At 41.2% G+C, this 25,362-nt stretch overlaps 2 protein-coding genes and 1 long non-coding RNA gene across 6 annotated transcripts in view; 1 reads left to right on the top strand and 2 right to left on the bottom strand.

Annotated features, from left to right (window-relative positions):
* Positions 1–25,362, top strand: part of LOC105477044 (uncharacterized) — a 144,411-nt gene that overhangs the window by 115,208 nt on the left and 3,841 nt on the right. The window lies entirely within an intron of this gene.
* On the bottom strand, positions 1,157–13,529 carry LOC139360003 (endogenous retrovirus group K member 8 Gag polyprotein-like). Its single transcript, XM_071085249.1, has 2 exons — positions 13,315–13,529; positions 1,157–7,243 (listed from the first exon to the last, which is right to left on the bottom strand). The coding sequence occupies exon 2, from the start codon at positions 7,183–7,185 to the stop codon at positions 5,080–5,082; it is 2,106 nt and encodes a 701-aa protein (XP_070941350.1). The 5' UTR covers positions 7,186–7,243; positions 13,315–13,529; the 3' UTR covers positions 1,157–5,079.
* Positions 17,382–25,362, bottom strand: part of LOC105477048 (collagen and calcium binding EGF domains 1) — a 288,584-nt gene continuing 280,603 nt past the window's right edge. For 2 of the 4 annotated variants that reach the window (XM_011733362.3, XM_071085250.1), the window contains one exon: positions 17,385–19,576. In XM_011733362.3, coding sequence (XP_011731664.2) covers positions 19,295–19,576 — 282 coding nt within the window. In that variant the 3' untranslated portion in view covers positions 17,385–19,294. Of the gene's footprint in view, positions 19,577–25,362 lie in introns of all 4 variants that reach the window. The other 2 variants (XM_071085252.1, XR_011616858.1) reach the window with 2 other exon arrangements.

Genomic DNA, 25,362 nt, shown 5'->3' with positions numbered 1-25,362 from the left:
GTCATCTCAAGGCGATGATAATGGACCTGTATAGGTTTGGCCTGGAAGACCTCAATTTGTTGTCTGACAAATGCCATAAGCTTATTAAGGATTATAGGCCCGAGAGTGAGGAAAAGTAGAAGAGTGAGTAAAGGACCAAGAAATGGCAGGAGATAGGGGAGAAGTCCATCGAGTCCAGTCCATAGTGGATTGGTGGCCAGGCCTTTTCTGTGCTTTTCTAGTTCTTCTTGCAAAGTTTTTATCTTATCTCTGACGATTCCGGATTTGTTGGCGTAAAAACAGCACTTTTCCTGTAAAGCCAAACATATCCCTCCCTGTTCTGCCGTTAACAAATCTAGACCTCTTCTATTTTGGAGAACTACTTCAGCTAATGAGTCTACTTGGTCTTGTAAATCTTGTATAGTACTGGATAAGGTCTGTACATCTGAGATTAGTTGATTGGATAATTTAGTATATTGGGTTAGTGAGACTCCTAGGCCTGTGGCTCCTGTAGTAAAAGCAGTGGTGATTCCTAGTCCAGCCAACAAGGGAATAAATTGTATGGCTCGTTTCGGTCTATAAATAAAATGTTCAATAGCGGGGATGGGGATAGGTTCATCTCCAGGGATGATATCAATGTCGGGGAGAAGAGTGGCCAGAACACAAAGCCCTGTCCAATTTGTAGGTAGATACGTATATGCCATGTTGTTTCCACAAACGAAAACCGAGTCATTTATAGCACACAAAGGGTTGGTGGCATTGATTATGGAAGTACAGTTGCCAAACACAACATAGCCTAAATCAATTTCTTTAGTGTTATTATATGATGGTGAAAAGAGGCAAGAAGAATTAGAAAACATCATTGGTTGAACTAAGAGCCGGGGGGTAATAGGACAGGAATTATTTACTAAGGATTCATTTGAGTAATTGACATAGGGCAATGAAAGGTTAGGTATGGCTAGAGGAATAGGGGGGCCCATTTTAAGACAAAGCCAACAATCGTGGGCCAGGCTTGTATTGGACATTTGAAGTAAATTGTAAGTAGCATTGAGGATATCAAAGGTTTGGGCATTGAGCCTAAAATTATCTCTAAGCTCAGGCAGGGCTAAAGGGTGATATTGAAGTTCAGGATATGAAGCTTTATGAATTTCTTCTAATTTTTTCTGGACGGTTTTTAATTCTTGCAATATCTAATGGGCCTCCTCCATCAGAAATGTGAATGGGGGCGGTAGTGCTCCAACAAACAGGCTTTCCTTTTTGGCCGTTACAAGGAGATTGTACAAGTTTATTAGTAGATCCTAATACTTGTACGTCATTGATGCCTCCAGTTTGTGTTTTTAATAACGTGGCCGTATAATATGTTCTATTGCCTGATTTGCATTGTTGATAGGAGGTATAACAGGAACTATGTACAGAAGATTGGAAAGAGCTACAAGGGCATTCTAGGAGCGGCCCGCTAGGTGAGGTATCTCTTGGGGTAGACTTACATTTCCATAACTGGTTTGGCATTAGGTAAGCTGTCTTGCCCGTGCAGGTCACCTGGGTGATTCTATCTGACGGAGGTTCAGATATTTGTCCCCCTCTGCAGTCACAAGGCTGGCCGTATTGTTTTCGTAATAATTCTTTTGCCTTACGAGGGTCACCAAAACCTGCATAGACTGTCACTATGTTATATAGAGCGATTATTCTCCAAAGGAATTTCATGTTAGGCTTCATTTTCTGAAAAACAAGAAGGAAAGAACTTCTCAGGGAGATTTATCTTCCCTGGACTGACAATGGTTATGATTTATTTGTCTTACCAATCTTTCAGGCAGCCATCTGGCTGCATCATTTTTTTGCGAGAAGATGCATACTGAGCCTCTTCCCCAAATTAAAACTGGATCGGGGCCATGACATGAACCATCAAGTGGATCTTTCCATTTTACCATTGCAAACTGTTTTTGAGATTCAGGATGCCAGAAACGGTCGGCAGCCGATTTTCCATGACTGTCCAAATTTAAAAAATTAAGGATAAACAGGGCATGATTGAGTATGTTTCTGGGGGTACCCTTCACGGGGTACCAGCTCCCCCCTTTTAATTTTGTGATAATAGTTTTTAATGACAGATGAGCTCTTTCTACTATACCTTGTCCTTGGGGATTATAGGGAATGCCTGTGGTATGTTTAATTTGTAGGGTATTACAAAATTGTAAGAAGGTTTTGGCTATATAACCGGGGCCATTATCTGTTTTGATTTGTTTGGGTATTCCTAAAATAGAAAAGCAGTGTAATAAATGAGCTATGACATGTTTGGTGGCCTCTCCTGTTTGGAGAGTTGCACTGATGAATCCACTATAGGTGTCTATGCATACATGGATATATTTTAGTTGACCGAATTCTAAGTGGTGAGTAACGTCCATTTGCCAAATTTCGTTGGGGATGAGTCCTCGGGGGTTAACTCCTAGATGGGGAACAGGTAAATATGTTATGCAGTTGGCGCATTGTTTAACTATTTGTCGAGCTTGTTCTCTGGTAAGTTTAAACATAAGTCTTAAGGTTTTAAGCGTTTAAATGATGTAAGGCATGTGCTTTCTGCGCTTGTTGCAAATTGTCTGTAGTGACTGTGGCTATGGTTTTTGTTGCCGTGTCAGCTGTTGCGTTACCTTGTGTTAGAGGTCCCGGTAATCCTGAATGTGCTCTAATATGCCCAAGAAAAAAGGGAGTAGTCCTTTTTCGGATAAGTTGTTGACATTGTAAAAATAGGTTAGCTGTGTCTAAAACATGTTTAATTTGAGACACGGTCTCTAAGAGGGGTATTGAATGAGCCAGGTAGGCGCTGTCTGTATAAATGTTAAGTGGCTGACAAGGAAAAGCTGATAGTGCTGCAATTATAGCTTGCAATTCGACCAGCTGAGCTGATGTATAAGTGGTCTGGAATTTAACGACTACATTATTGTAAGTGTAAGCGGCAAGTGCTGTGGAAGATCCATCAGTGAAAATTAGTAATGCGTCATTGAGAGGTTCCTTACTGGTAATATGGGGAAATACAAACGCATGAAGTTTACAAAATTGAATAAGTTTGTTAGGTGGGTAATGGTTGTCAATCGCGCCAGTATAAGAAGCGCAAGCAATTGGCCAGGCTTCCGTATTTTGTAACAGCCAATGGATGCGTGATTGAGTGTAGGGCTGTATAATGGTAGAGGGTTCTATTCCAAAGTATTTTCTACTGTTTTCTCTTCCCAAGATAATTAGATCAGCTATGGTATCATAATAAGGCAACAAAACCTTTTTAGGGGAGGAGGGCAGGTGTACCCACATAATGGGATTGTTCTGCCAAAATAGGCCAGTAGGGGTTATTGTTGTGTTAAAAATAAGGAATATTAATGGCTGAGAATAATCAATACCGGTAACAAATTGTGTTGCAATGGCATGTTCTACCTGTTGGAGTGTTATTAATGCTTCTTTAGTAATGGACCTGGGGGATTTTGGATTAGAGTCTCCTTTTAATATATCGAAAAGAGGTTTTAACTCTCCTGTGGTGAGCTTTAAGTACGGTCGAAGCCAATTTATGTCTCCCAGTAATTTTTGGAAATCATTTAAAGTTTTTAATGATCACGACGTATAACGGCCTTTTGATTAATGATTTTGGGTCCATTAATCTGGAAACCAAGATAAGTGTATGGATCTTGTAATTGTACTTTTTCTGGGGCTATTTGTAGTCCGGCTGCTGTTAACTCTTGTTTGAGTTGGGCGAAGCACTGTAAGACTTGTTCGCCAATTTCTCCTGCTATTAAAATATCATCCATATAATGTATAATATACATTTGTGCCCATGTTTTTCTGACTGGCTGTATAGCGGCAGCTACATATTTTTGACACAAGGTAGGACTATTGGCCATACCCTGAGGCAAGACTTTCCATTGATAGCGCTTTATAGGTTGTTTAAAATTTGTAGATGGAAGACTAAAGGCAAATCTTTTCTGATCAGCAGGGTGAAGGGGAATTGTAAAAAAGCAATCTTTAAGGTCAACAATGATTTTAAAATATTTTTGAGGAATCGCAACCGGTGAAGGCAATCCTGGTTGTAAGGCACCCATAAGGATCATAGTGATATTTACTGCTCTTAAATCTTGTAAGAGTCTCCATTTACCAGACTTCTTTTTAATAACAAAAATAGGTGTATTCCAAGGGGAATTACTTTCCTCAATATGTCCTGCTGCTAGTTGTTCCTGCACTAACTGTTGGGCAGCATTTAGTTTATCATTGAGTAAAGGCTACTGATCAACCCAAACGGGCTCATCTGACTTCCAAGTAATGGGGTCAGCGTACCTTTGGGGTGCAGGTATGTCAGTGGCCTGAGCTAAAAATTTCCAAACCCCTTTTTATCAAGTTGTCCTGAAACCAGTATAGGCTGTGGGATACCGTTCTCTCCTTTTCCAAGACCTTTACCAGGGATGTATCCTTGAGTTAACATTTGTGCAGTAACTATATCATTTGGACTACACATTATAACTCTCATTTGAGAGAGTAGATCTCGCCCCCAAAGGTTAACAGGTAGGTAAGGGATGACAAATGGCTTAATGAGGCCTGAATTGTTTTCTTTATCTGTCCATGTTAGGTATTTAGAACTTTGTTTAGGATTACTGCTTTGTCCAATTCCTCTCAAGTGAGTTAAAGTTTCTGTGGTAGACCAATGAGAGGGCCAATCTTCCTGTTTAATGATAGTTACATCAGCCCCTGTGTCTATTAGTCCAGTGAATGCCTTCCCGTCTAACCATAAGGTTAGAGAGGGTTTTTGATTTGTAATTGGTTGCACCCAATATATATCTGATGATCCGAAACCTTTTATATTTCTATTAGAGTATTGGATATTATTATCTGTTTTAACCAAAGGTAGCAGGAGTAACTGAGCTATTCTAACTCCTTGAGGGACAGTAATAATACTATCAATAGCTCTGGCCATAATTTTAATTTCTCCTTCATAATCATTATCGATAACTCCAGGGAGGACTTGTAAGCCTCTCATGGTGACACTACTTCTTCCTAAAAGTAGCCCAAAAGTGTTAGGTGGTAAGGGTCCATATATTCCGGTATTTAAGGTTTGCGGTCCCATTTCAGGTGTTAGTATTGTGTGGGAGGTGGAACTGAGGTCCAATCCTGCACTTCCTGGGGTTGCTCTACTAAGTTTTGAAATGGATTGCTGTTGCTGGCTGGAACAAAGCTGACTGCCCCATATGCTTGTTTCGGGGCCTGAGGCTGGCCCCTCATCCCATTTCCCTGCCTGGGGGGTAAAGGATTTCCTTGACTGTCAGTTTTAGATTTACATTCGTTTGCCCAGTGCCTTCCTCTTTTACACCTTGGGCAAAGGCCTGGGATTTTTGCTTCTGGACTCTTATTTTGGTTTTCACAGCAATCTTTTGCAAAGTGTCCCCTTTTACCGCATCTAAAACATCCCCCTTTATCTTTACCTTTGTTAATGAGGAAATCTCTTACTGTTTGGCCACTAAAAGCGGCGGCCATTGCTAGGCCTTGTTGATATGAGGGCCCAATATCTGAACAAAGGCGAATGTATCCTGTTAAATCTGTTTTCTTTCGATAAGGTCTGATTGCCGCTTGGCAGGCGGGGTTAGCATTTTCATAAGCTAACTGTTTAACATAATCTACACCCGTTTCTGCATTTCCAAAGATTCTACCTGCCGTGGTCATAAGTCTATGCACAAAGTCTGAAAATGGCTCATCGGGTCCTTGTTTAACTGCTGTGAGTGAGGCCCCTGGATCTCCTTTAATGGGAAGTTTTCTCCAGGCCTTTGTAGCAGCAGCCTGGATTTGTGAGAACAGTCCAGGGTCATATTGCATTTGGGCCTGAGTGTCTGCATAATTACCTGAACCAGTTAACATATCAAAATCCCAACCGTTTCCTGCCTGTTGATTTCTTTTAGCTGTATCTCTACAATTTTCAAAGAACTCTGACTTCCAAATTAAGTGGTCTCCCCCAGAAAGAACTGCCCTGACTAAGGTATTCCAGTCTGTAGGAGTGAGCCAATTCTCAGCTACAGATTCCACTATAGCAAGAGTATATGGAGCAGTAGCCCCATACTGAGAGGCAGCAGTCTTTAACTCTTTTATAATAGTAAAATCAAACCCAGTATGATGCCTCCAAGCCTGTCCCTGTTCATCTATGGTTTCCGTGACCGGAAAAACGTCTTTGGGGGAGGAGTCTTCTCTATGTCGACTAGCAACTAACCCCCCTCTTGGAACATGTTGTCCAGGCCGCTGAAGTGTGCACAAGGAACCCTCCATAGCATCTGAGTTAGGTATTTTTTCATTTCCTGTTTTTAACTTTTGGAGCCTAATTATCAATGATTGATGTAACTCTTCAAGTTTAATCTGTTCTTCTAGTTGAGCAATTTTTTGCTTTAATTCTTCTTTGGGATCTATTGCTGCCATAACAATGGGCGCAGAAGCCTCATTATGTGTCTTATTATATGGGGGTGGGTATGAAGAACAGGGAGGCAAATCAGGGTTGTGATATTTAGCCGCCTCTTCCTCTAAATCATCCCAATTTATATCCGATTGATTAGGCTTATTAACTTCCTCCTCCTTTTGAAGCATCTGTAAAATTGGGTATTTTTTTGGTTTGTTTTCGTGTGGTATTTCTTTATCTATTACAGAAGGAGACTTGATTTCCTCATTATCACTTTCGAGGGAAATGAGATCTTCCTCCGTATCTTGCGGAGGCTTTGTGAGGTTAGAGCGAGAGCTAACCTTTAAAATATGCTCTGTCTGAGCGACCGCAGCCATGACTTGCGGATTGGCCTCCTTCTTATCTATTAAATCTCTAATGAGGTTCCAATAAGAGAAGGCGGTTACAGGAATTTTTTCTGGCCCAAAAGTATTATAATAGTCCTGCAAACAATTCCCTACTCTACGCCATCTTTTAATATCAATAGTTCCTTCCTGTGGGAACCAAGGGCAAGTGTCTTTTACAAAATCAAAAAATTTAAACAAATCATTACCTTTAACCTTTACTCCTCGTATCTTTAAAGCCTCTTTTAATTGTCCTACATATATTTGATGTTGGCTTAATTCTTGTCCCATTTCGGACGCGTCACTTACCTTCGATTCTGACGCGGCAGGTTCCCGCGGTGATCGGAAGAGTTTGACTCCTTTTGTCTTCGTTAGCGGTCGACCGTCCTTTGGCGTCCTCTTCCTCACGGAGTCCCTCATTTCCAGGTCCCTGTTCGGGCGCCACGTATCCCGGCCCGCGGGATAGTCAGAGCAGGCCCTGGAGGAGGGGGTGGGAATTTGTGGAACAAGAGACACGAGAAATGGAGACAAGACAGTGCTCTGATCAAGTCTCGTTTAATGGCGGTAATGCACTGCCTTATATACACTTGGAAGGGAAGGGGTTGGGCTAAGGCGGAAATGATCTCATTGCCGAGGGCGTGGCCAGGTTAGTTTCGATTTCTCCGGTCGGAGGTCATGTTGCGCTTGCGCTATTAAGTAACAATTTTCCCGGGCGCGGGAAAAGTGAGTGAAGAAGGAGCAGGAAGAGCGCCATCTTTAATGAGGTATTAGTACAGGGGAAAAAAAGGCAAAGATAGGGAGAAGGTGTGGGGTGGAAATGAATATAGCTCAGGCGTTTAATCCTCAATTATTATTCGCTATGGCCGGGGCGTGCAGCTCCGGACACAAGGGGACGATAGAACCCACATGTAAGGATGAAATAAGATAACACATGTCTAGGGCAAAGATATAAACAGTGTCTTGCAAGTTTCAGAGTGAGGAAAGGATGGTAATAATAACCATGTATTGAAGCAAGCTAAATGCTTGGAAAAGCATCCCATACCTTGGAAGAGCCCTAAGATGCATCAGTTCCTATATTTTTATGTGAATTCGTATAGTATTTAATATTTATGGCTTCTGTGATAATATTTTAAGTGATAACTATTTCAAAATTGGTAGATATTAGGCACGCTATTAAAATACTGTATGCATTTCTGAGCAAAGATTATTATATTCATCCTGCACACATCAAGTAGAAGTAGCTCTGACCTTTTAGAAAATACCAGCAGTAGGAAACAGATGTATTTTTTACATCGAGTCATTGCAACTTCATCAGATAATTTGCATATGTTTAACTTCATCATTGTCAAAGCTAAGCACATTGTTGAAGTGACTCCTCCCCTGTGTGTTCCTGATCAAGAACCTTATTTTTTGACTTGAAAACATGAAAACACATTCAGCGATTGAATAGCTGAGAAACACCAGGCCTCCTCTGCAAATCTTCTCAGGGAAAGTTTCTTTTGTGTTGGTTGCTGAATTCCTCTACCTCACTAAGCAGAGTGACCTTCTCCTTTCCTAGTTATAGTGTGCGTGTGTGTGTGTGTGTGTGTGTGTGTGTGAGAGAGAGATTGCAAAAGGTTAGAATCCCACCAGCTGGCTTGGCTTGTGAGCCTTCCTGTTTTTATGACACAACGGTCACACAATGTAGACTGCACTCTCCATTAAGTGCAGTATTACATGCAATGGACACATCACTGCAAACCCTACTCCCCTTTCCCTTATTCCAATGGTGCAGTTTTTAGATATGGCCTTGGGATTTTAACACTAAAAGAGAAGAATTTGTGCAGAATCTAGTTATGCACTCCCTCTTTAAACTAGAACTTTCTGCTGTAACATCACTAATATTAATAAATCAGAATGATTTAGTCCTAAAATTAGAAACATTATTATATTATATTATATTATATTATATTATATTATATTAGCAAAGTATTCCACATGATTCCAAATTGCAATTTGCTTGGAGAGTATTGGAAAATAGGTGCTATCATGAGTTGACTTGTGTTCCCCCAAAAAGATACGTTTAAGTCCTAAGCTCAGTACCTCAGAATATGACCTTACTCAGAAATAGGGTCATGGCAGATGTAATTTTACAGTAGTTAAGATGAGGTCATATGGAATAGGTGAGTCTTAATCCAATATGATAGTGTCCTTATAATAAGGGAAAACTTGGACAGAGAGACAGATGTGCATGGAGAGAGAGAAGACAATGTGAAGGCACACAGCAAGAATTGGAGGGATGCATCTACCAACCAAGGCACAGCAAAGATGGCTGACAGGCCACCCAAAGCGAGGAGCAAGGCTTAGCACAGATCCGTCTCTTCATCTTGAGAGGAAGTATGGCCCTGGTGATGCCCCGATTTTGGACTTGTAGCCTCCGAAACTGTGAGATAATACATTTCTGTCTTTAAATCACCCAGTTTGTGGTTCTTCATTTTAGTAGCCTTAGAAAACTAAAATAGGGGCTAGACAAATACTTTTAGAATTGATTCTTTAACCTCATTATAAGTAATGGGTCTTACAGTCATCACGATTATGGGTGATTTTTTACATAAATTGTATAATATATATATTATATGGCCTTATTAGAGCAATATTTTATTTTATTTTATTTTATTTTTTATTTTTTATTTTTTGAGACGGAGTCTTGCTCTGTCACCCAGGCTGGAGTGCAGTGGCCGGATCTCAGCTCACTGCAAGCTCCGCCTCCCGGGTTTACGCCATTCTCCTGCCTCAGCCTCCCGAGTAGCTGGGACTACAGGCGCCCGCCACCTCGCCCGGCTATTTTTTTGTATTTTTTAGTAGAGACGGGGTTTCACCGTGTTAGCCGGGATCGTCTCTCGATCTCCTGACCTCGTGATCCGCCCGTCTCGGCCTCCCAAAGTGCTGGGATTACAGGCTTGAGCCACCGCGCCCGGCCGCAATATTTTATTTTTATTTTTAGTTTAGTTTAGTTTTTGAGACAGAGTCTTGCTCTGGTGCCCAGGCCAGTGGTGTGATCTCAACTCACTGCAACCTCCACCTCCTGGATTCAAGTGATTCTTGTGCCTCAGCCTCCCTAGTGACTGGGATTACAGTTGTGTACCACACCACCACACCCAGCTGATTTTTGTATTTTTTAGTAGAGATGGGGATTTGACATATTGGCCAGGCTGGTCTCAAACTCCTGGCCTCAAGTTATCCGCCTGCCTCAGCCTCCCAAAGTGCTGGGATTGCAGGCCTGAGCCACTGCGCCTGGCCTATTTTTTGTTCGTATAATCCTTTTCTTCCTAAGATCTTCAAGCAGTAACAGTTGATCATTGATATATGTTAGAAAATATATTTCCGGGGCACTCCTTTGATAACTTCTCCTTCTTCTCTCCCTACCCCATTCTCCTCTCCACCTCTTCTTCCCAAATGTCTCATCTACAGGCTGCTTCAATATCTTGCCTTTACTCTATGGTGTTCTTGACTACACAGAGAACACCAGACGTTAACATGGCCTTCTCACTACTAAAAGGAAATTATTTTGATCTCTCATTGGTAAATGAATATAATATGTACATTTCATATATATATATATATATAAGAGAAATGATATATTTATAACAATGACACATGTTGAGCATTGGATAAAAATAATATCTGACATTCACTGGACACTCATTATGACCAGGAACTAAACTACAGCTTTACACATATTTTCTCAACTTAATTCTCCAAAAAGTCCTATAAGGCCCCTGGCATTATAATATCATTATACTCTTAAAAGATGAGGACACTGAGGCACAGAGAGTTGACATTCTGTGTCACAGTAAGCTAGGATGCAACACAGTGAGCTAGGAACTCCAGCTTGAGAGCTTTGCCTTTCTCCTGTTCAGAAATGCTAGCCTCCTCCTACTCCTTCAAATCAGAGCCGAAAGCAATGGCTAGCTTTTCTCTGCAATGCAAGTTTCTCATACTATTTATATATAGCATTCTTTTTTTTTTGAAACCGAGTCTTGCTCTGTTGCCCGGCTGGAGTGGTGTGATCTTGGCTCACTGCAACCTCCACCTCCTGGGTTCAAGCAATTCCCCTGCCTCAGCCTCCTGACTAGCTGGGACAACAGGCGCACACCACCACACTGGGCTAATTTTTTGTATTTTTGTAGAGACGGGGTTTCACCATGTTGGTCAGGATGGTCTCGATCTCCTGACCTCGCGATCCCGCCCACCTTGGCTGAATTTTGTAAATTCTTCAGACAAATTAAAAATACACATGATGTGAACTTGAAGGAGCATCAGAGCCATGAGTTTCAAGCAAGGCTTTCAAAAATGTGGGCTGGACGTATGCAGTGGTCTTGGACATGACCTCTTCTAGCCCTGAAAGCCCCTGTCACCTTGTTGCTTGCTCCTTTAAGCAGTCTGCCTTAGATACCATTTATTTGTGTCCATAAATTCTCTCTTTTAACAGGCTGTAAGCCCCCAGAGGGCAAGGGTACCTTCTATTCATATTCAGTTTTGTTTTTTTGGTCCATAACTACTTCACTTGGTATCCTGCCCCAAGTATTCTCATTCCTATCTTTTCTACATTATGTACATATCTGCCTTTACCAATAAGATAGGAACTCCTCAAGGTCAAGCACCAACACACCGGTATATTCTTATTATCACTTCCTGCTCTGGAGCACTGGAAAAATTAATTTACATTTCAAAGCCACTCTTGTGCCTGGAAAAATTCTCCTGGATCTGTGCTGGTTTCCTTCCTTGGGTCAGGGCCAAATTATAACCCTTATTGTGCATCAAGTGTTTCCACAACATAATTCAGTACTGTGTATGTCGTAGGTAGTCAGCAAATAATTGTTGTATTGAAAAGAATCAAAGTGTGGCACCCCAAAATATGCTGTTTTTGTGTAAGGATTGTTTTGAACTTACGGCAATTTGCTCTCTGCTCTCTCCATTTCTGTAAAAAAGCAGGGCATAATTTTCCCTTTGTAAAGGTGACATCTGTTGGAACGGTATCTCACTCTTCCATAACAGGAAGAGAACCACTCTAAGACACTCCTGTAACCTGGGATGACTCTTATCTGCATAACAAATAAGAGTCTGATAAGGGTCGTGCTAAATGACCCTTATTTACCATACTTTTTGTCCCCTTTCCATAACTTAGCATTCCCCACAAGCCCCAAACCTTTTCCCTTTGTCTAGCTTCTTCTTCACAATTTATTGCTCTTTGTTAAGACACAGTATACAACCCCCGAATTCTAACCACTTCTCTGAGTTACTCATCGCTGAGTTCTGCAGCATGTATGTGCACTGCAAGCATAAATAGACTAATTTTTTCTTCCTTATATCTTTTGTAACTTTAATTTGCAGAGACCCAGTCACTGAACATAAGAGGATAGAGGAGAAAGCTTTTCCTCCCCTAAAGTGTGAATTATAGTTTAACATATGATAGTTAAAAATTGTCCAGTCACGTGGCTTTTGACATTCATGAAAGGTTAGTTTGAATGTGGGAAGAAATGTCACACAACCAGTGCAGGGAGTAATATTAATCAAGAGCAAGGCTCGTAGTTAGCTTTATTTTATTTCTTGTGTCTTGATCTAAACAATAAAAATAAGAAGGCCGGTCATCATTTAAAAAAACCATATTCATTTTACGGGGGTAGTTTCCCAATGAATATATAAACTTGCGGGCCTTCAGGAGCATCCATCTCCTTTGAACCCTGTCCCATTTGATTCATATTAGACTACGGGCCCATTTGGAAGAAAAGGAAGGCAGTTTAGAACTGTGCCCTGGAAAGCGCACGATTTCATTTTCTTCACCATGGTTGTTCTGGAAGGAAAACTGAACACAAACCTCCTTCTTCTTTCCCTTTCCTTCCTTGTTGCATCTGGTCAATTCTAACAAACACTACTAATGACCAGGCTATATCGGCATTACATAGTCAAGTAGCCCATTCAATTTGCTCAAAAGAGCACAGACATAATCAAGCATTTGGCTGAATGAACAATTCATACTGAATAGGGCAAATATTTGGATTCAAGTATAGGTCAGCAGCAACCAATTGAAATATTGATAAAGGAAGCCTGTGGGAACTAAATGTACATAATAGAAAGAAAGAAGGAAAGAAAAGAAAGAAGGTTCTCAAGGGGTGAGGCAGGGCAACAAGACCACAGCGGGTGATTTGTCTCCCCCATAGGAAGGTAGGTGGCTTAGCTGGGGAGGTGAGCAAAGCTGTGGCTGACAGCCTGCAATTCTAGCGGCAGGAAGCACTGTGTTCGAACTGTTTTGTGTAGTTCCAAAGCGTAATTCATAACCTACTACAAAAGTACTATAAAACTTTCTTCTAATGGGAATCCCCCTGCCCCTGCCCACCTGACTTTATTTAAAAAGAGAACTAGGCTAAAGTCTCTTTGTGGGTTTTTATATCGTCCTATTCAGAGGTCAGGTCTCACCAAGGCTGGTTTTGCTGGCTTGAAAACACCTCCCCCAGAGCACTGAGGAATCTCTAGTAACCTCCTTGCCTCCAACTCCCATCATTCACTCACCCGTGAAGCTTAGCAAATCCAGACCTCTACTGCCAAAGTCAATGCTGGCCACACTCACAGCCCGTTTATAATGCCTTGCTTTATGGGTGGTTTCATTTTCACGTGCCCCAGTGCCACACTCAGCCACATCCTCTTCCTCCTAAAAGCGTCAGAAATCCACATTTCCGACTTAACCACAATATTTAGCTTTCTTAGCATTTCTGCTTCCACCTCCCCATCGCCCACTACCCCTCCCCCACCTGCAGATTCCTCCACAGGCCCAGCCAATTTCCACTCAGTTCTTCCCTGAAAAGCCTCAGTGAGTGGTGATTGGGCAAAAGGCTGGCTGTAACTATAGTTTTCCCAGGTTTGCACTGTAGTGGCAGCCATCAGTGAGACAGGGCAACAGCGTGTGCCCCCCACGCTCGGAATCTGATCGAGCTTGTAGGGTTGTGGATAATCATTTGGCATCCAGGGTCATTTCTCGGAAATGAAAATTCTACCTCCAGCCTCCAACCCCGAGGGACTGTAATGTCCTTCAGAGAAGAGAGGACTGTGGGCTGTTCTGAGCTTGTCTGGAACCCTTTCCTCATGCCACCTTCCAGGAATGTGCCGTCCCCCGGGGACAGTCCCCTGGGCAACAGAAGGCAGAAAGTTGCAGATCCCTGTCAGGAGAAACATAAGGCTGGGCTATGTGTCAGAGAGATAAATGGTTTACTGCTGGAGGAAGGTTCTAGAAGGAAGGGACATGTCTTCAACTGAGAACAGTATTTGGATATGAGGAGATGGGTGGGAAGGGTTAACAAGATTGTGTGTGTGTGTGTGTGTGTGTGTGTGTGTGTGTGTGTGTGTGTGGTGGCAGGCTAAGCAAAGGCCTAGAAGCAGAGGGTGGTCACTGCCAAATAAAAAGAGTCGAAATAACATTGGGTCAGTCAGAATCTGGGATTCATGCAGCACGGTCTTCCTTGGCTCTTACAGTTTTATAAACAATTCATTGCAAACATCCTAGCTTCCCTCAATAGGTAAATACATTTAAAAAGAGTTCTTGTCTGTTAGAATGATAATGTTAGAAATAAATGTTGAAATCTTTATAGATTAATTGATATGGCTGGGATATGTTTTAAACTATTTTGGCAAAAAAAAAAAAAGGTGATGGGGGATATATAAGACTGGTAAATTGGTATTTTTGAAGTGGGGTGATGTGTGCTCTGTGGGTTTTTTATGAGTCTTTTTACTTTTGTGCATACTTGAGAACGTTTGTGAGACAAATTTTTAAAAGAATTCACTTATATCATTTTAAAAATTAATTTAAAATCTTAGAAGAAACTTGGTTTCCAGCCTTTCCCATCTCTTACTATAGTGTTCTCAAATCATGTTTCCATGGCAGCATCAGCAACACCTGGGAGTTTGTTTAAAAAAAAAAAAATGCAGCTTTCAGGCATCCACCCTGGCCTGTGCAACTGGAATTTCTGGAGAAGGGCCCACGAGTGTGTTGAAACAAGGCTGCAGGTGATTCTGATATTTCAGAGTCTGAGAACCACTGTCTGCCTACAAGCAAAGAGCTTCATGAGCTTTCTAGACTATGTCTCCTATAGGGATAACATTCTTTTTATACCTATGTTCTCCTTGCTCTGGGCTTTCTCTTTTTCAAATGGGAACGTCCTATCCTTTGAAGTCTTGGCATCTCTCTTTTAGTTGCTTACAGCATCATTCTTGGCTGGACACTCTCCAGCCTTGCTATATGGCACGAGGTGCCATCAACCGTGAATAAGCCATGGGTTTAGTTAAGTATGGGATAACGCGTTATATTTCGAGTCTATTCTGCATGGTGATGAGTGTATTTTTGGACAAAAGCAGTGCATTCATTCAACTGAGCCACCTATATACAACCCGGACTGTGCCAGGCGCTGTTCTAGTCCTTGTCTTCAAGGAGTTCACAGCTGGGGGGCCACATCTGTAGAAGAGGTGTCGTAACACCATGCAACAAGAGGAAAATGCACAGCCTGTTTGCCAAGTCTCGGTGGGACTCTATCATGTCCAGAAATTATGCTTGCTTGCTGATTTCCTGTTTGCATTATCCTGTATCAAATGAAGAGAGAGAATTATGATATTACAATAGTCGATAATTTAAGTTCCAGGAGGGATTTTAAAAAGGGCCAGACGTCTCCCGTATGTGGAGCAGTCACTGGGGTGCACCCATAAAGTTTAGTGAAGAGTTTGAGGCAAACTCCTCGTGTTCTCTCTGCATGCGTGAATTAGCCAAAAGAAATAGCCTGGGGTTGGAGGTGGGCCTGGATGAATCAAAATTTACAACTAATTCTTCCTTAGCAGACAGTTGAAATGTAATGTAGGCGACAGCTGAATATTCCCTAGCAAGTCTTTGGTAGAGAATATAGGGGACAGTGGAAAACCCCTTTGGCTGACCTCTATCACTTGGGGTCCAGAAATTTCTGCCACATAATAAATGTGTGTGTGTGTGTGTGTATCTAGTCTTGCCAAACACGAATGTGAAATCAAAGCAGGCCATCTATGATTTTGGCAAGGTTCTAAAACTCTTCTGAACAAATTACTGAATGAAAAGACCTAACCCTAACCCTAACTGACCTTTACACACTCCTTTCATCCCAGGAACCTCTTGTTTTTTTCCATTATTGTCACACATGTAAACATTAGTGGTAAATGCAGTTGTACTGTGTTTAAAAAAGAAAAAAGAAGCCCCTTATGGGTAGGAATGGTTGGCTGGTTAATTGAGAAAGTCCATCAAACATAGGCTTTTAAAAAAGCAAATATTTTCATTTAGCTTAAAGCACAGAAGTGTATATTCAACCAGTCTTAAGATATAAGCCTATCACTTTTTTTCTTTGCATAGGATCTACTGATTAGAGCTTTTCATCATCTGTTTTGCACAAATCGCATCCTCCATCCATTGACAATGATTTCCAGTTTTAGTTTCTTTAAACTGCAGAGACACTGCAACAGAACGAAAGTGTAGAATTATACTAAATTTTAAGCGCTTCCCCCAAACTTTCACAGTAATTTTGGCCATCTCTGATTTAATTTAAAAAATATGTTTTAGTGACTACTTTTTTTTTTTTTTTTTTTTCCTGAGGCAGAGTCTTGCTCTGTGCCCCCAGGCTGGAGTGCAGTGGTACAATCTTGGCTCACTGCAACCTCTGTCTCCCTGGTTCAAGTGATTGTCCTGCCTCAGCCTCCCAAGTAGCTGGGGCTACCAGCGTGTGCCACCATGCCCGGCTAATTTTTGTATTTTTAGTAGAGATGGGGTTTTGCCATGTTGGCCAGGCTGGTCTTGAACTCCTGACCTCAAGTGATCTGCCCACCTCAGCCTCCCAAAGTGCTGAGATTACAGGCCTGAGCCACTGCACCTAGCCAGTGACTACTTGTTTTTTACCAAGTCTCTTCAATGTATTCAATTTAGTGCTCATAGACACAGGATTTATTTTCAGTGCACTCATTTTTATAGATTTAGTCAGTATTGGATTGGCTACATAATTACACTAACAAGTACTTGGGGTTACACCTGAATGGCCTGACAGCTCTCGACTCTCCTGGCTCCTTCTTCATTTTTCCTCAGTCCTTTTCTCTAACAGAATGCATTGAATTCCATCTTTGCATCTGCTTCTCTGAAACTTCTCAACTAAAACAGCACACAACACACCTAGTAGAAAAATTCATAATGACTGAAACCAAAAAATCACTCTTTCAGGAGATTTCCTGAGATTAGAATCCACATTAAACAGTTCGGGTGTGGTGGCTCACACCTGTAATCCCAGCACTTTGGGAGGCTGAGGCAGGTGGATCACAAGGTCAGGAGACTGAGACCACCCTGGCTAACACGGTGAAACCCTGTCTCTACTAAAAGTACAAAAAATTAGCCAGGCGTGGTGGCAGGCGCCTGTAGTCCCAGCTACTCGGGAGGCTGAGGCAGGAGAAAGGCGTGAACCTGGGAGGCGGAGCTTGCAGTGAGTCAAGATCGCGCCACTTCACTCCAGCCTGGGTGACAGAGCGAGACTCCACCTCAAAAAAAAAAAAAAAAAAAAGAGAATCCACATTAAACACAATCTTTGATGCCTATGTAGGCACTTTCATTCTTTGTAGTGATAATGGCTCAGAAAGAGAAGCTTGAAACCTTACAGTATGCTTAAACATAAAACAACACCTCCCTTCTCTAGTACGTACTATGCGTTAAGCCAGGAAGCTAGAGCTGTGTGTTTACTAAATGCATTGCTATTAATATCAGAGTATTATAACACTATTATAGGAATCTGTAAAATAGAGGAAAGAAAAAGGAATCTTTCCAACTAAGTAAACGTTGTTTGGTGAAGGGTGAACACATGAATTTAGGAAAGTTTTATAAGGATCAAAGCAAAGAGGACTGTGAATTAACTGTCATGTAACCAGAACATTCAATTAACTAGAGCCTAAACCAGTGGTCCATCGACACCCCTGATCACCAAACAATCCCAGTGGCTGGAGCAGAGCTGGGATGGCCCTGTGGCATGAGGGTCTGCTGGGATCTTGCATCCAGGCCTTTCCTCCGGAGCCTGTTCAGATGGAGTGTGGTGGAGTGGGAGGGTGGCTTAGGAAATGAACCAGGTGTCCTTTTGTGCCTGCGTTTCCCAGGCTGGTTTTGGTGTGTTGCAGTGCTGTTCCATCCCAGGTCTGACACAACAGCTGCATCATCACACAGGAATCTAGGGCAGTCACCCTAGCAATAGGTCTTTACTCTATGGTTATCAAATTTGGCATCAGTTACATAATTACACTAACAAGGTCTTGATTTTGGCAGTTGAAAAGGTCTTGGGTAATCACCTGGAGAACCTAAGAGTTCTGGAAGGCAACTACAGGTCCTCTTCATGCCCTGTGGCCCTATCTGGCCCTCCATACCAGTGGTTTTCAAGAGCGGCCATACTTACTTCCTGGGTTTTTTTTAGGAAGCATGTGTGTCTGTGTGTGTAGGAAGGGTAGCTATTACAACTATTAGGGAGCCTAGAACCTACCTCTGTTTTGCATATAAATGCAACTTATTTTTATGGCATGTATCTATAATAATTATATGTAAAGTAAAGAAAGATTATACTTACATTTGGTTGGAATTTTACTGAGTCATTCAATGCAGCACATGCTACCTGAATCACCAACACTTAATTTGGATTTGTGGCCATGATATTTAGGATGATGCTATGAACAGACATAAGCATCAGGCTACTTGTGCCTTCCAGCATAGTTGTGTCTGCATATTCACACATGGAAATACATATTCATTATAATGACTTTGCTTTCATTTATTCTTTATATTATTGCAAGGACATTACAGGGATTAAATATGTGCATAGACAAGTTGTAGTATCTGTGCATCTCATTGTGGGATACTAGAGGGGAGAGTTACACAGTATTTGTTATGAAAGCGGGGCATTAGGTCTGATAAGGTTGAGAAATGCTGTTCAAATGCAACTTGCAGCCCCCAGCCATTCTGCTGTGCTGGAATAATATGGAAATGTGTTGTTTTGGAATATTACTTCTGTGGGCTCTGCCCTGGCAAGCTGTAGTGACTGCTCCTGTGCTTGACATTCTGCAGCTGTAACATAGGTATCCTGACCCAAGCCCTTCACTTGTTTGTCGTTGGCCCAGTGCTAACCCCGCTTCTTGGAGGAGGAAACCCTGGAAAGGTAGATGCAGGATTAAAGCTCATATAATTCTAATGGCTGGTACGGAAAGGTGGTCGTCTGTAAGAAGCTGCCTCGGAATATCCTATTTCAGTCTTGTATCCAGCCTAGAACATCAACTTTCCTTCACTCAAGCGGACCAAAAAATGGAGAATCAACACATTCTGTCTATTTCCAAAAGAAAAACTTCATTAAACAGAGGTAATTAACAGGATCTGCCTTACGGACAGAATATTAATTTGATGAGAACTTGGTCCCTAAAGAAGTACCTCTGAAGCATGCCCAAGAGCCTGCAGGAGAGCAGCAAACACCTGCCTTCACTGTCCTTCGACAAGGAAACGACACACTTTGCATCCATGAGAGCCCCCAAGCGGTTCGGCGTTGAAGCGAAATCTCAGTCTGTGTTGTGACACTGCCATTGCTGCCGCCTGCAGGGCCACTGCCACATCTGACTCACATTCTAGAAGGAAGGTAGGTTTGTCCCAGTGAATGCAGCTTGCGGCAGCTGCCTCGTGGAGAGGTGACAGGCTGCTGTGCTGAGGCTCCCTGGGCGATTCAACTGCACCATCTGCCGTGTCAGCTTGGAACTGCAGGAGACGCTAGAGGGGAAGAGGCAGAAACGAAGGGAAGCAAAGATTGATATGACCATATGGTCTGCGTATTGAGCTTGCTGTCTTTTACATTTGTGACTTAGAGGAACCTGTATCAATAAAATGTTATTATTCTTATTCCACGGTTGAGGAGACTGAGACTCAGAGAGATGAATTAACTTTCCACAAGTTCACACAGCTAAGTGGTATGCTTGACTTTTGAACGAACGTTGCTGATCAAGCAGTATATTAAATAATTTCACTTTTAATGTCTCATCTAGTATACCAAGCCTTTGAAGTAGGAGCCTTTCTGATTTTCAGAAATGCAGAACCTGAAACTTACAGACATAGGTAATTTATCAGGGCTCCAAAATTGCAAAATTAACAGAGTTCTCTCTGGTTCCAAAGCTTACAGCCCTGAGAAATGTAGAGTTGAAGGTGGACAAATAGAGACAGAATAATATTACACCTATAAATAAAGACCACTGCCGTATATTAATTTTGGATTTACTGCCACTCTTAGCACTTTCCAAGGAGCAGATTTATTTAGCTTTACATAGCACATAAAGATGAGAAAAGATGTATGTAAGTAGAAACTTGGTAAACTGGACACTTCGTTAGGGACCTAGGAAGCTCACGATTGGAATAGATTCTATTGGACATTGAATTGTTGCAGAAAAGAAGGAATCTGAATAAGCTTTTCTGTAAAAAATAGTCTTCATATTTTGCTTGCAATTAAAAATAAAATTAACATTTGTTTTCCTTATATGAATACAAAATTACAGATAAGAATAAAGCCGTTTCATCCACTTCCCCGACAAACCCCTCCTCCACACTATCCAATTACACTCCCCAGAAGTAATGATATCTGTCTAGATCTTTTTCTATGCACTTGCTTTCCTATCTTGAAAATATATGTTATTGTATTATCAGTATCTTTACATAAATAATACAAAATCTTCAAATTGCTTTCTCTTCTTGCGACCCCATTTAAAACTATGATTTAGAGCTCTTTCCATGTCAGAACATAATGATCAGCTTTATTATTTTAAAAAGTATTTTATAGAATGAATACATCACAGTTTATACAACTGATTTCCTATTAATGAACATTTGCTTTGTTTCTAGGTTTTTTTTTTTTTTGCTATTATAAACAATGCTGCATTGAACATCTTTGTGCATGCCTCATAGTACACACATATAAGACTCTTAAAGATAGATATTAGACATGAAATTGCCAGGTAGTAGAGCATATACATTAAAAATATGAATAGAGTCAAATTGTACTTCCAGAGTGTATGTACCCAGCACCAACATCCACTCTTCCCATTGCCTTTGTCAACTCTTATTATTATTACTTCTAAACTTCAGCATTAATTGTAGGTGAAATTATCTCAGTTTAACAAATTACATTTCTCTGATTCTTAGAGTCTAAGTTTCTCTTCTTGTGTTTACCCATTAATCCTGTCCTGATTTGCCTATTATGCCCTTCTTTCTATAACATAGTTTTTCCTTATTGTTATATATGAATTCTTTTATTTAAATAAAAGTATTACATTTTGAGGTAGTCAAATTTAAATCTTTTTCTTTATGGCTTTTAATGGTTTATGGGTTGATTAAAAATCCTTCACATAGAGCAAGATTATTCTACATAGGCTGTTATATAACATTTTCTTTTAATACTTTTGAGTTTTTGTGTTTATATTTAATCTAATTGGATTTAACCCATGTTAGTGGTGTGAAGTAAGGACTGAACTTAGTTTTTCCAAATGGAAAGCCTATATTCGAACAACTTTTATTAATGATCTAGCCAATGATTAGAAGTGCCAGTTGTATTACCTACCAAAGAAACCCACATAGGTCCATTTCTGATTCCTTTTTTGTTTTTTTGAGACGGAGTCTCACTCTGTTGCCCAGGCTGGAATGCAGTGGCCTAGTCTCGGCTCACTGTAAGCTCCACCTCTCAGGTTGACGCCATTCTCCTGCTCAGCCTCCCGAGTAGCTGGGACTACAGGTGCCCACCACCATGCCTGGCTAATTTTTTGTATTTTTAGTAGAGACGGGGTTTCACAGCATTAGCCAGGATGGTCTCGATCTCCTGACCTCGTGATCTGCCCGCCTCAGCCTCCCAAAGTGCTGGGATTACAGGTGTGAGCCACCGCACCCCGCCTTTTTTTTTTTTGAGATGGAGGCTTGCTCTGTCACCCAGGCTGGAGTGCATGCAGAGTGGTATGATCTTGGCTCACTGCAACCTCTGCCTCTCAGGTTCAAGCGATTCTCCTACCTCAGCCTCCTGAGTAGCTCGGATTACAGGCTCCCGCCACAATGCCCAGCTAGTGTTTGTATTTTCAGTAGAGACAAGGTTTCACCATGTTGGCCAGGCTGGTCTTGAACTCCTGACCTCAAGTGAGCCTCCTGCCTCAGCCTCCCAAAGTGCTGGGATTACAGGTGTGAGCCGCTACGCCCGGCCCCTGATTCCTAATTCTATCTGTGACTTTTCTATTTGTTTACTTCCTGGTATAAAAATATTACACCCTTTTAATTATGGTGGCTTTATAATATTTTTATATTTTAATATTTGTTAGAGCAAATCTTTCTTTTTTGTTTTGTTTTCAAAATTGGCATGACTAATTTGTGCTGTTACTCTCTTTTAGGAATTTTGGAATGAGACTGTCAAGTTCCCAGAAAATCCTGTTGAAATGTTGTTTGGGGTTGTTTTGAACATCTATATAAATTTTGGGGAAGTAGAAAACTTTACAACATTTAATCTTTTTTTTTTTTTTTGAAACGGAATCTTGCTCTGTCGCCCAGGCTGGAGTGCAGTGGCCGGATCTCAGCTCACTGCAAGCTCCGCCTCCCGAATTCACGCCATTCTCCTGCCTCAGCCTCCTGGGTAGCTGGGACTATAGGCGCCCGCCGCCTCGCCCAGGTAGGTTTTTGTATTTTTTAGTAGAGACGGGGTTTCACCGTGTTAGCCAGGATGGTCTCGATCTCCTGACCTCGTGATCCGCCCGTCTCGGCTTCCCAAAGTGCTGGGATTACAGGCTTGAGCCACCGCGCCGGCCAACATTTAATCTTTCTATCAAAGAACATGGTACTGATTGCCATTTGTCTAGCTTGTTTTTAAATGTTTGTTGAGAAAGGTTTATAGTTTCTACAAAAAGGTCACATACCTTTCTTGTTAGGTTTATTCCTGGATCCTTTATATTGTTTGTTGCTATGGTACATATAATCTTTCAAAAATAATTTTCTCATTGCTTATGGCTGGTACAAGGCAACACTATGGATGCTTGTAATTTGTAACACTATGGATGCTTGTCTCTGGTCACTTTATTGCAATCTCTTACGTGTCTTGTTATGATCTCTTGGTTTGTTAAACATAGATTATTATATATTGTGCAAATCATGATAGTTTTGTCTATTCTTTCCTATACTTGTGTCTTTAGATTTCCTGGTGTTTTTCAATTTTACTACAGTGTATGTATGAGTGTGTCTCCTTTCTATTTAATTGCATTTTGTTTGCTTTTTGAATCGGAAATGTTGTCTTTCAATAATTCAGGAAAATTCTCTGCCATTCTCTATTACCCTTTCACCTTCTTTTTTCTTTTTCTGTTTGTTTTGTTTTTTGTTTTGAGACAAGGTCTTGCTCTGTTGCCCAGGCTGGAGTGTAGTGGTGCAATCATGGCTTACTGCAGCCTTGACCTCTTGGGCTCCATACATCCTCCTGCTTTGGCCTCCCAAGTAGCTGGTACTACAGGAGTACAGTACCACACCTGGCTAATTTTTTTAGAGATGTGTTCTCACTATGTCGCCTAGGCTTGTCTCAAGCTCCTGGGCTCAAGTAATCCTCCCACCTCAGCCTCCCAAAGTGCTGGGATTACAGGTATGAGCCACCACACCCAGCCATGCCCTGTCACTTTCTAATGTTTCCATCTAGAATCCCAATTAGTTGTATATTCATTCTTGTCATATTGTTCCATATGTCTCCTCCTTCATATTTTTCATCTTTGCCTCATGGTCTTCAATTTGCTTTTCTTCAAATCCATTTTCCAGTTAGCCAATTCTACTGTATCTTACCTGCTGTTTAAACCATCCACTTCATTTTAAAATAATAATTATAGTTTTCATTTATAGAAGTGTTTTTGGTCCTCTTCCAAATCTGTCTGATCAAATTTTATAGTTCCATGTTCCTTGCATTTTTTCAACGCCTTTTTTGCTTAAATCATATTAAACATACTTCTTGTTGATGGTGCATCCAGTAATTCCATATATGCATTCTTTGCAGTTCATTTCAGCACTTTATTGCTTCCATAAACTCTTACTCCTTTTTTCCCCCCGTGTTTAATGATTTTTGACGAGGGACTCATGTTTCTTGGAAATGTGTCTGTGAGACTTTTCTTGGAGGACCGAGTTTAAATTATGTGCATCCAGAGGGATTTGTGTTTGCTTCAGCCAGGTGCCTGGGAACGCTATCAGCCTGGGATTATTTGAAACTAACTTTTCATTGCAGACCATTTGAGGTCACAGAAGTTGTTGAAATCAGGCTGGTGATGCCTATGGAGTCACTGGCTCCCCTGTGGATGTTTTCACCCCGACTCACCCATCAAGCATGTTGTACTTTGAGTATCCAGACTTTGGATTAAGGCTCAGATCCAGTTTCCTCCCTTGTATTGGTTCCTAGGGTTGGGATAACAAAGTACCACAAATTAGGTTGCTTAAACAGCAGAAACTTATTATGTCACAGTTCTGGAGGCTTGAAGTCCAAAATTAAAGCGTTGACAGAGTTGGTTCCTTCTGAAGGATGTCCCGCGCTCTCCCCTGGCTTCTGTTTGGCAGGCCATCTCTAGTATTCATCGGTGTGATGGCATCATCCCAAACTCCGCCTTCATCTTCACATTCTGTGTCCATATTTTCCCCTTTTCATAAGGACACTAGTCATTACATTACATACATTAGAGTCCACCCTCAATGACCTCAATTTAAATTAACTCATTACATCTTTAATAACTCCATTTCCAAATAAGGTCATATTCGGAGGTACTGTTGGCTGGAATTTCAACATATGAATTTTGGGAAACACAATTCAACTCATAACATCCCTGTTTTGTCCTAAGCTTTCTTTCCAGTCCACATGTACATTCACATGGACAAAGACACATGTACACGTCTATTTAAATGGAGGCGCCAAGTAACAAGGGACCAGCAGACATCTGGTGGTAAGCACCAACTCAAGTTCCTACTGGCCTCTTTGGATTTGTCATTTTTTTTTTCTTTTCTTTTCTTTTCTTTTTTTTTTTTTGAGACTGAGTCTCACTCTGTTGCCCAGACTGGAGGGCAGTGGCATGATTTCAGCTCACTGTAACCTCTGCCTCACAGGTTCAAACAATTCTCCTGCCTCAGCCTCCCGAGTAGCTGGGACTACAGGCATTTCTGACCTCCAAATAATCCCCTTAGCTTTCCGTCAAGTCAACCATGCATCTAAAAATATGTTTTAAAAATTTTAATCATCATGTTAAGCTTCATTAAAATAATGTTTTTTTGTGAATATTTAGTCCAAAATACACCTGGAAATGGGAACCCCTTTTGATGTAAGATGAATGTAGAAGTTCACATGATTTTTCCTTGCAAAGAAACAAGAATTTCAAATTATTGGTTTAACGTGACCAACATTTTTGAGTAAATCTGTCAAATATTCCTCATCTTAAAAAAGCACAAGATATGAAGGTGATGAAAACTAAACAAAATATAATCCTGGCAGGAATTCTATGTTTAGAAAAAGAAAATATTCAGCAGCA

Source organism: Macaca nemestrina, chromosome 19 (genome assembly GCF_043159975.1).
Source record: "Macaca nemestrina isolate mMacNem1 chromosome 19, mMacNem.hap1, whole genome shotgun sequence".
Lineage (NCBI taxonomy): Eukaryota > Metazoa > Chordata > Mammalia > Primates > Cercopithecidae > Macaca > Macaca nemestrina.
This window is presented reverse-complemented; position numbering and strand designations above follow the sequence as displayed.

Bases quoted from the DNA above. Each gene is read 5' to 3' on its own strand.
- LOC139360003 (XM_071085249.1), bottom strand. From the start codon at position 7,185: ATGAGGGACTCCGTGAGGAAGAGGACGCCAAAGGACGGTCGACCGCTA.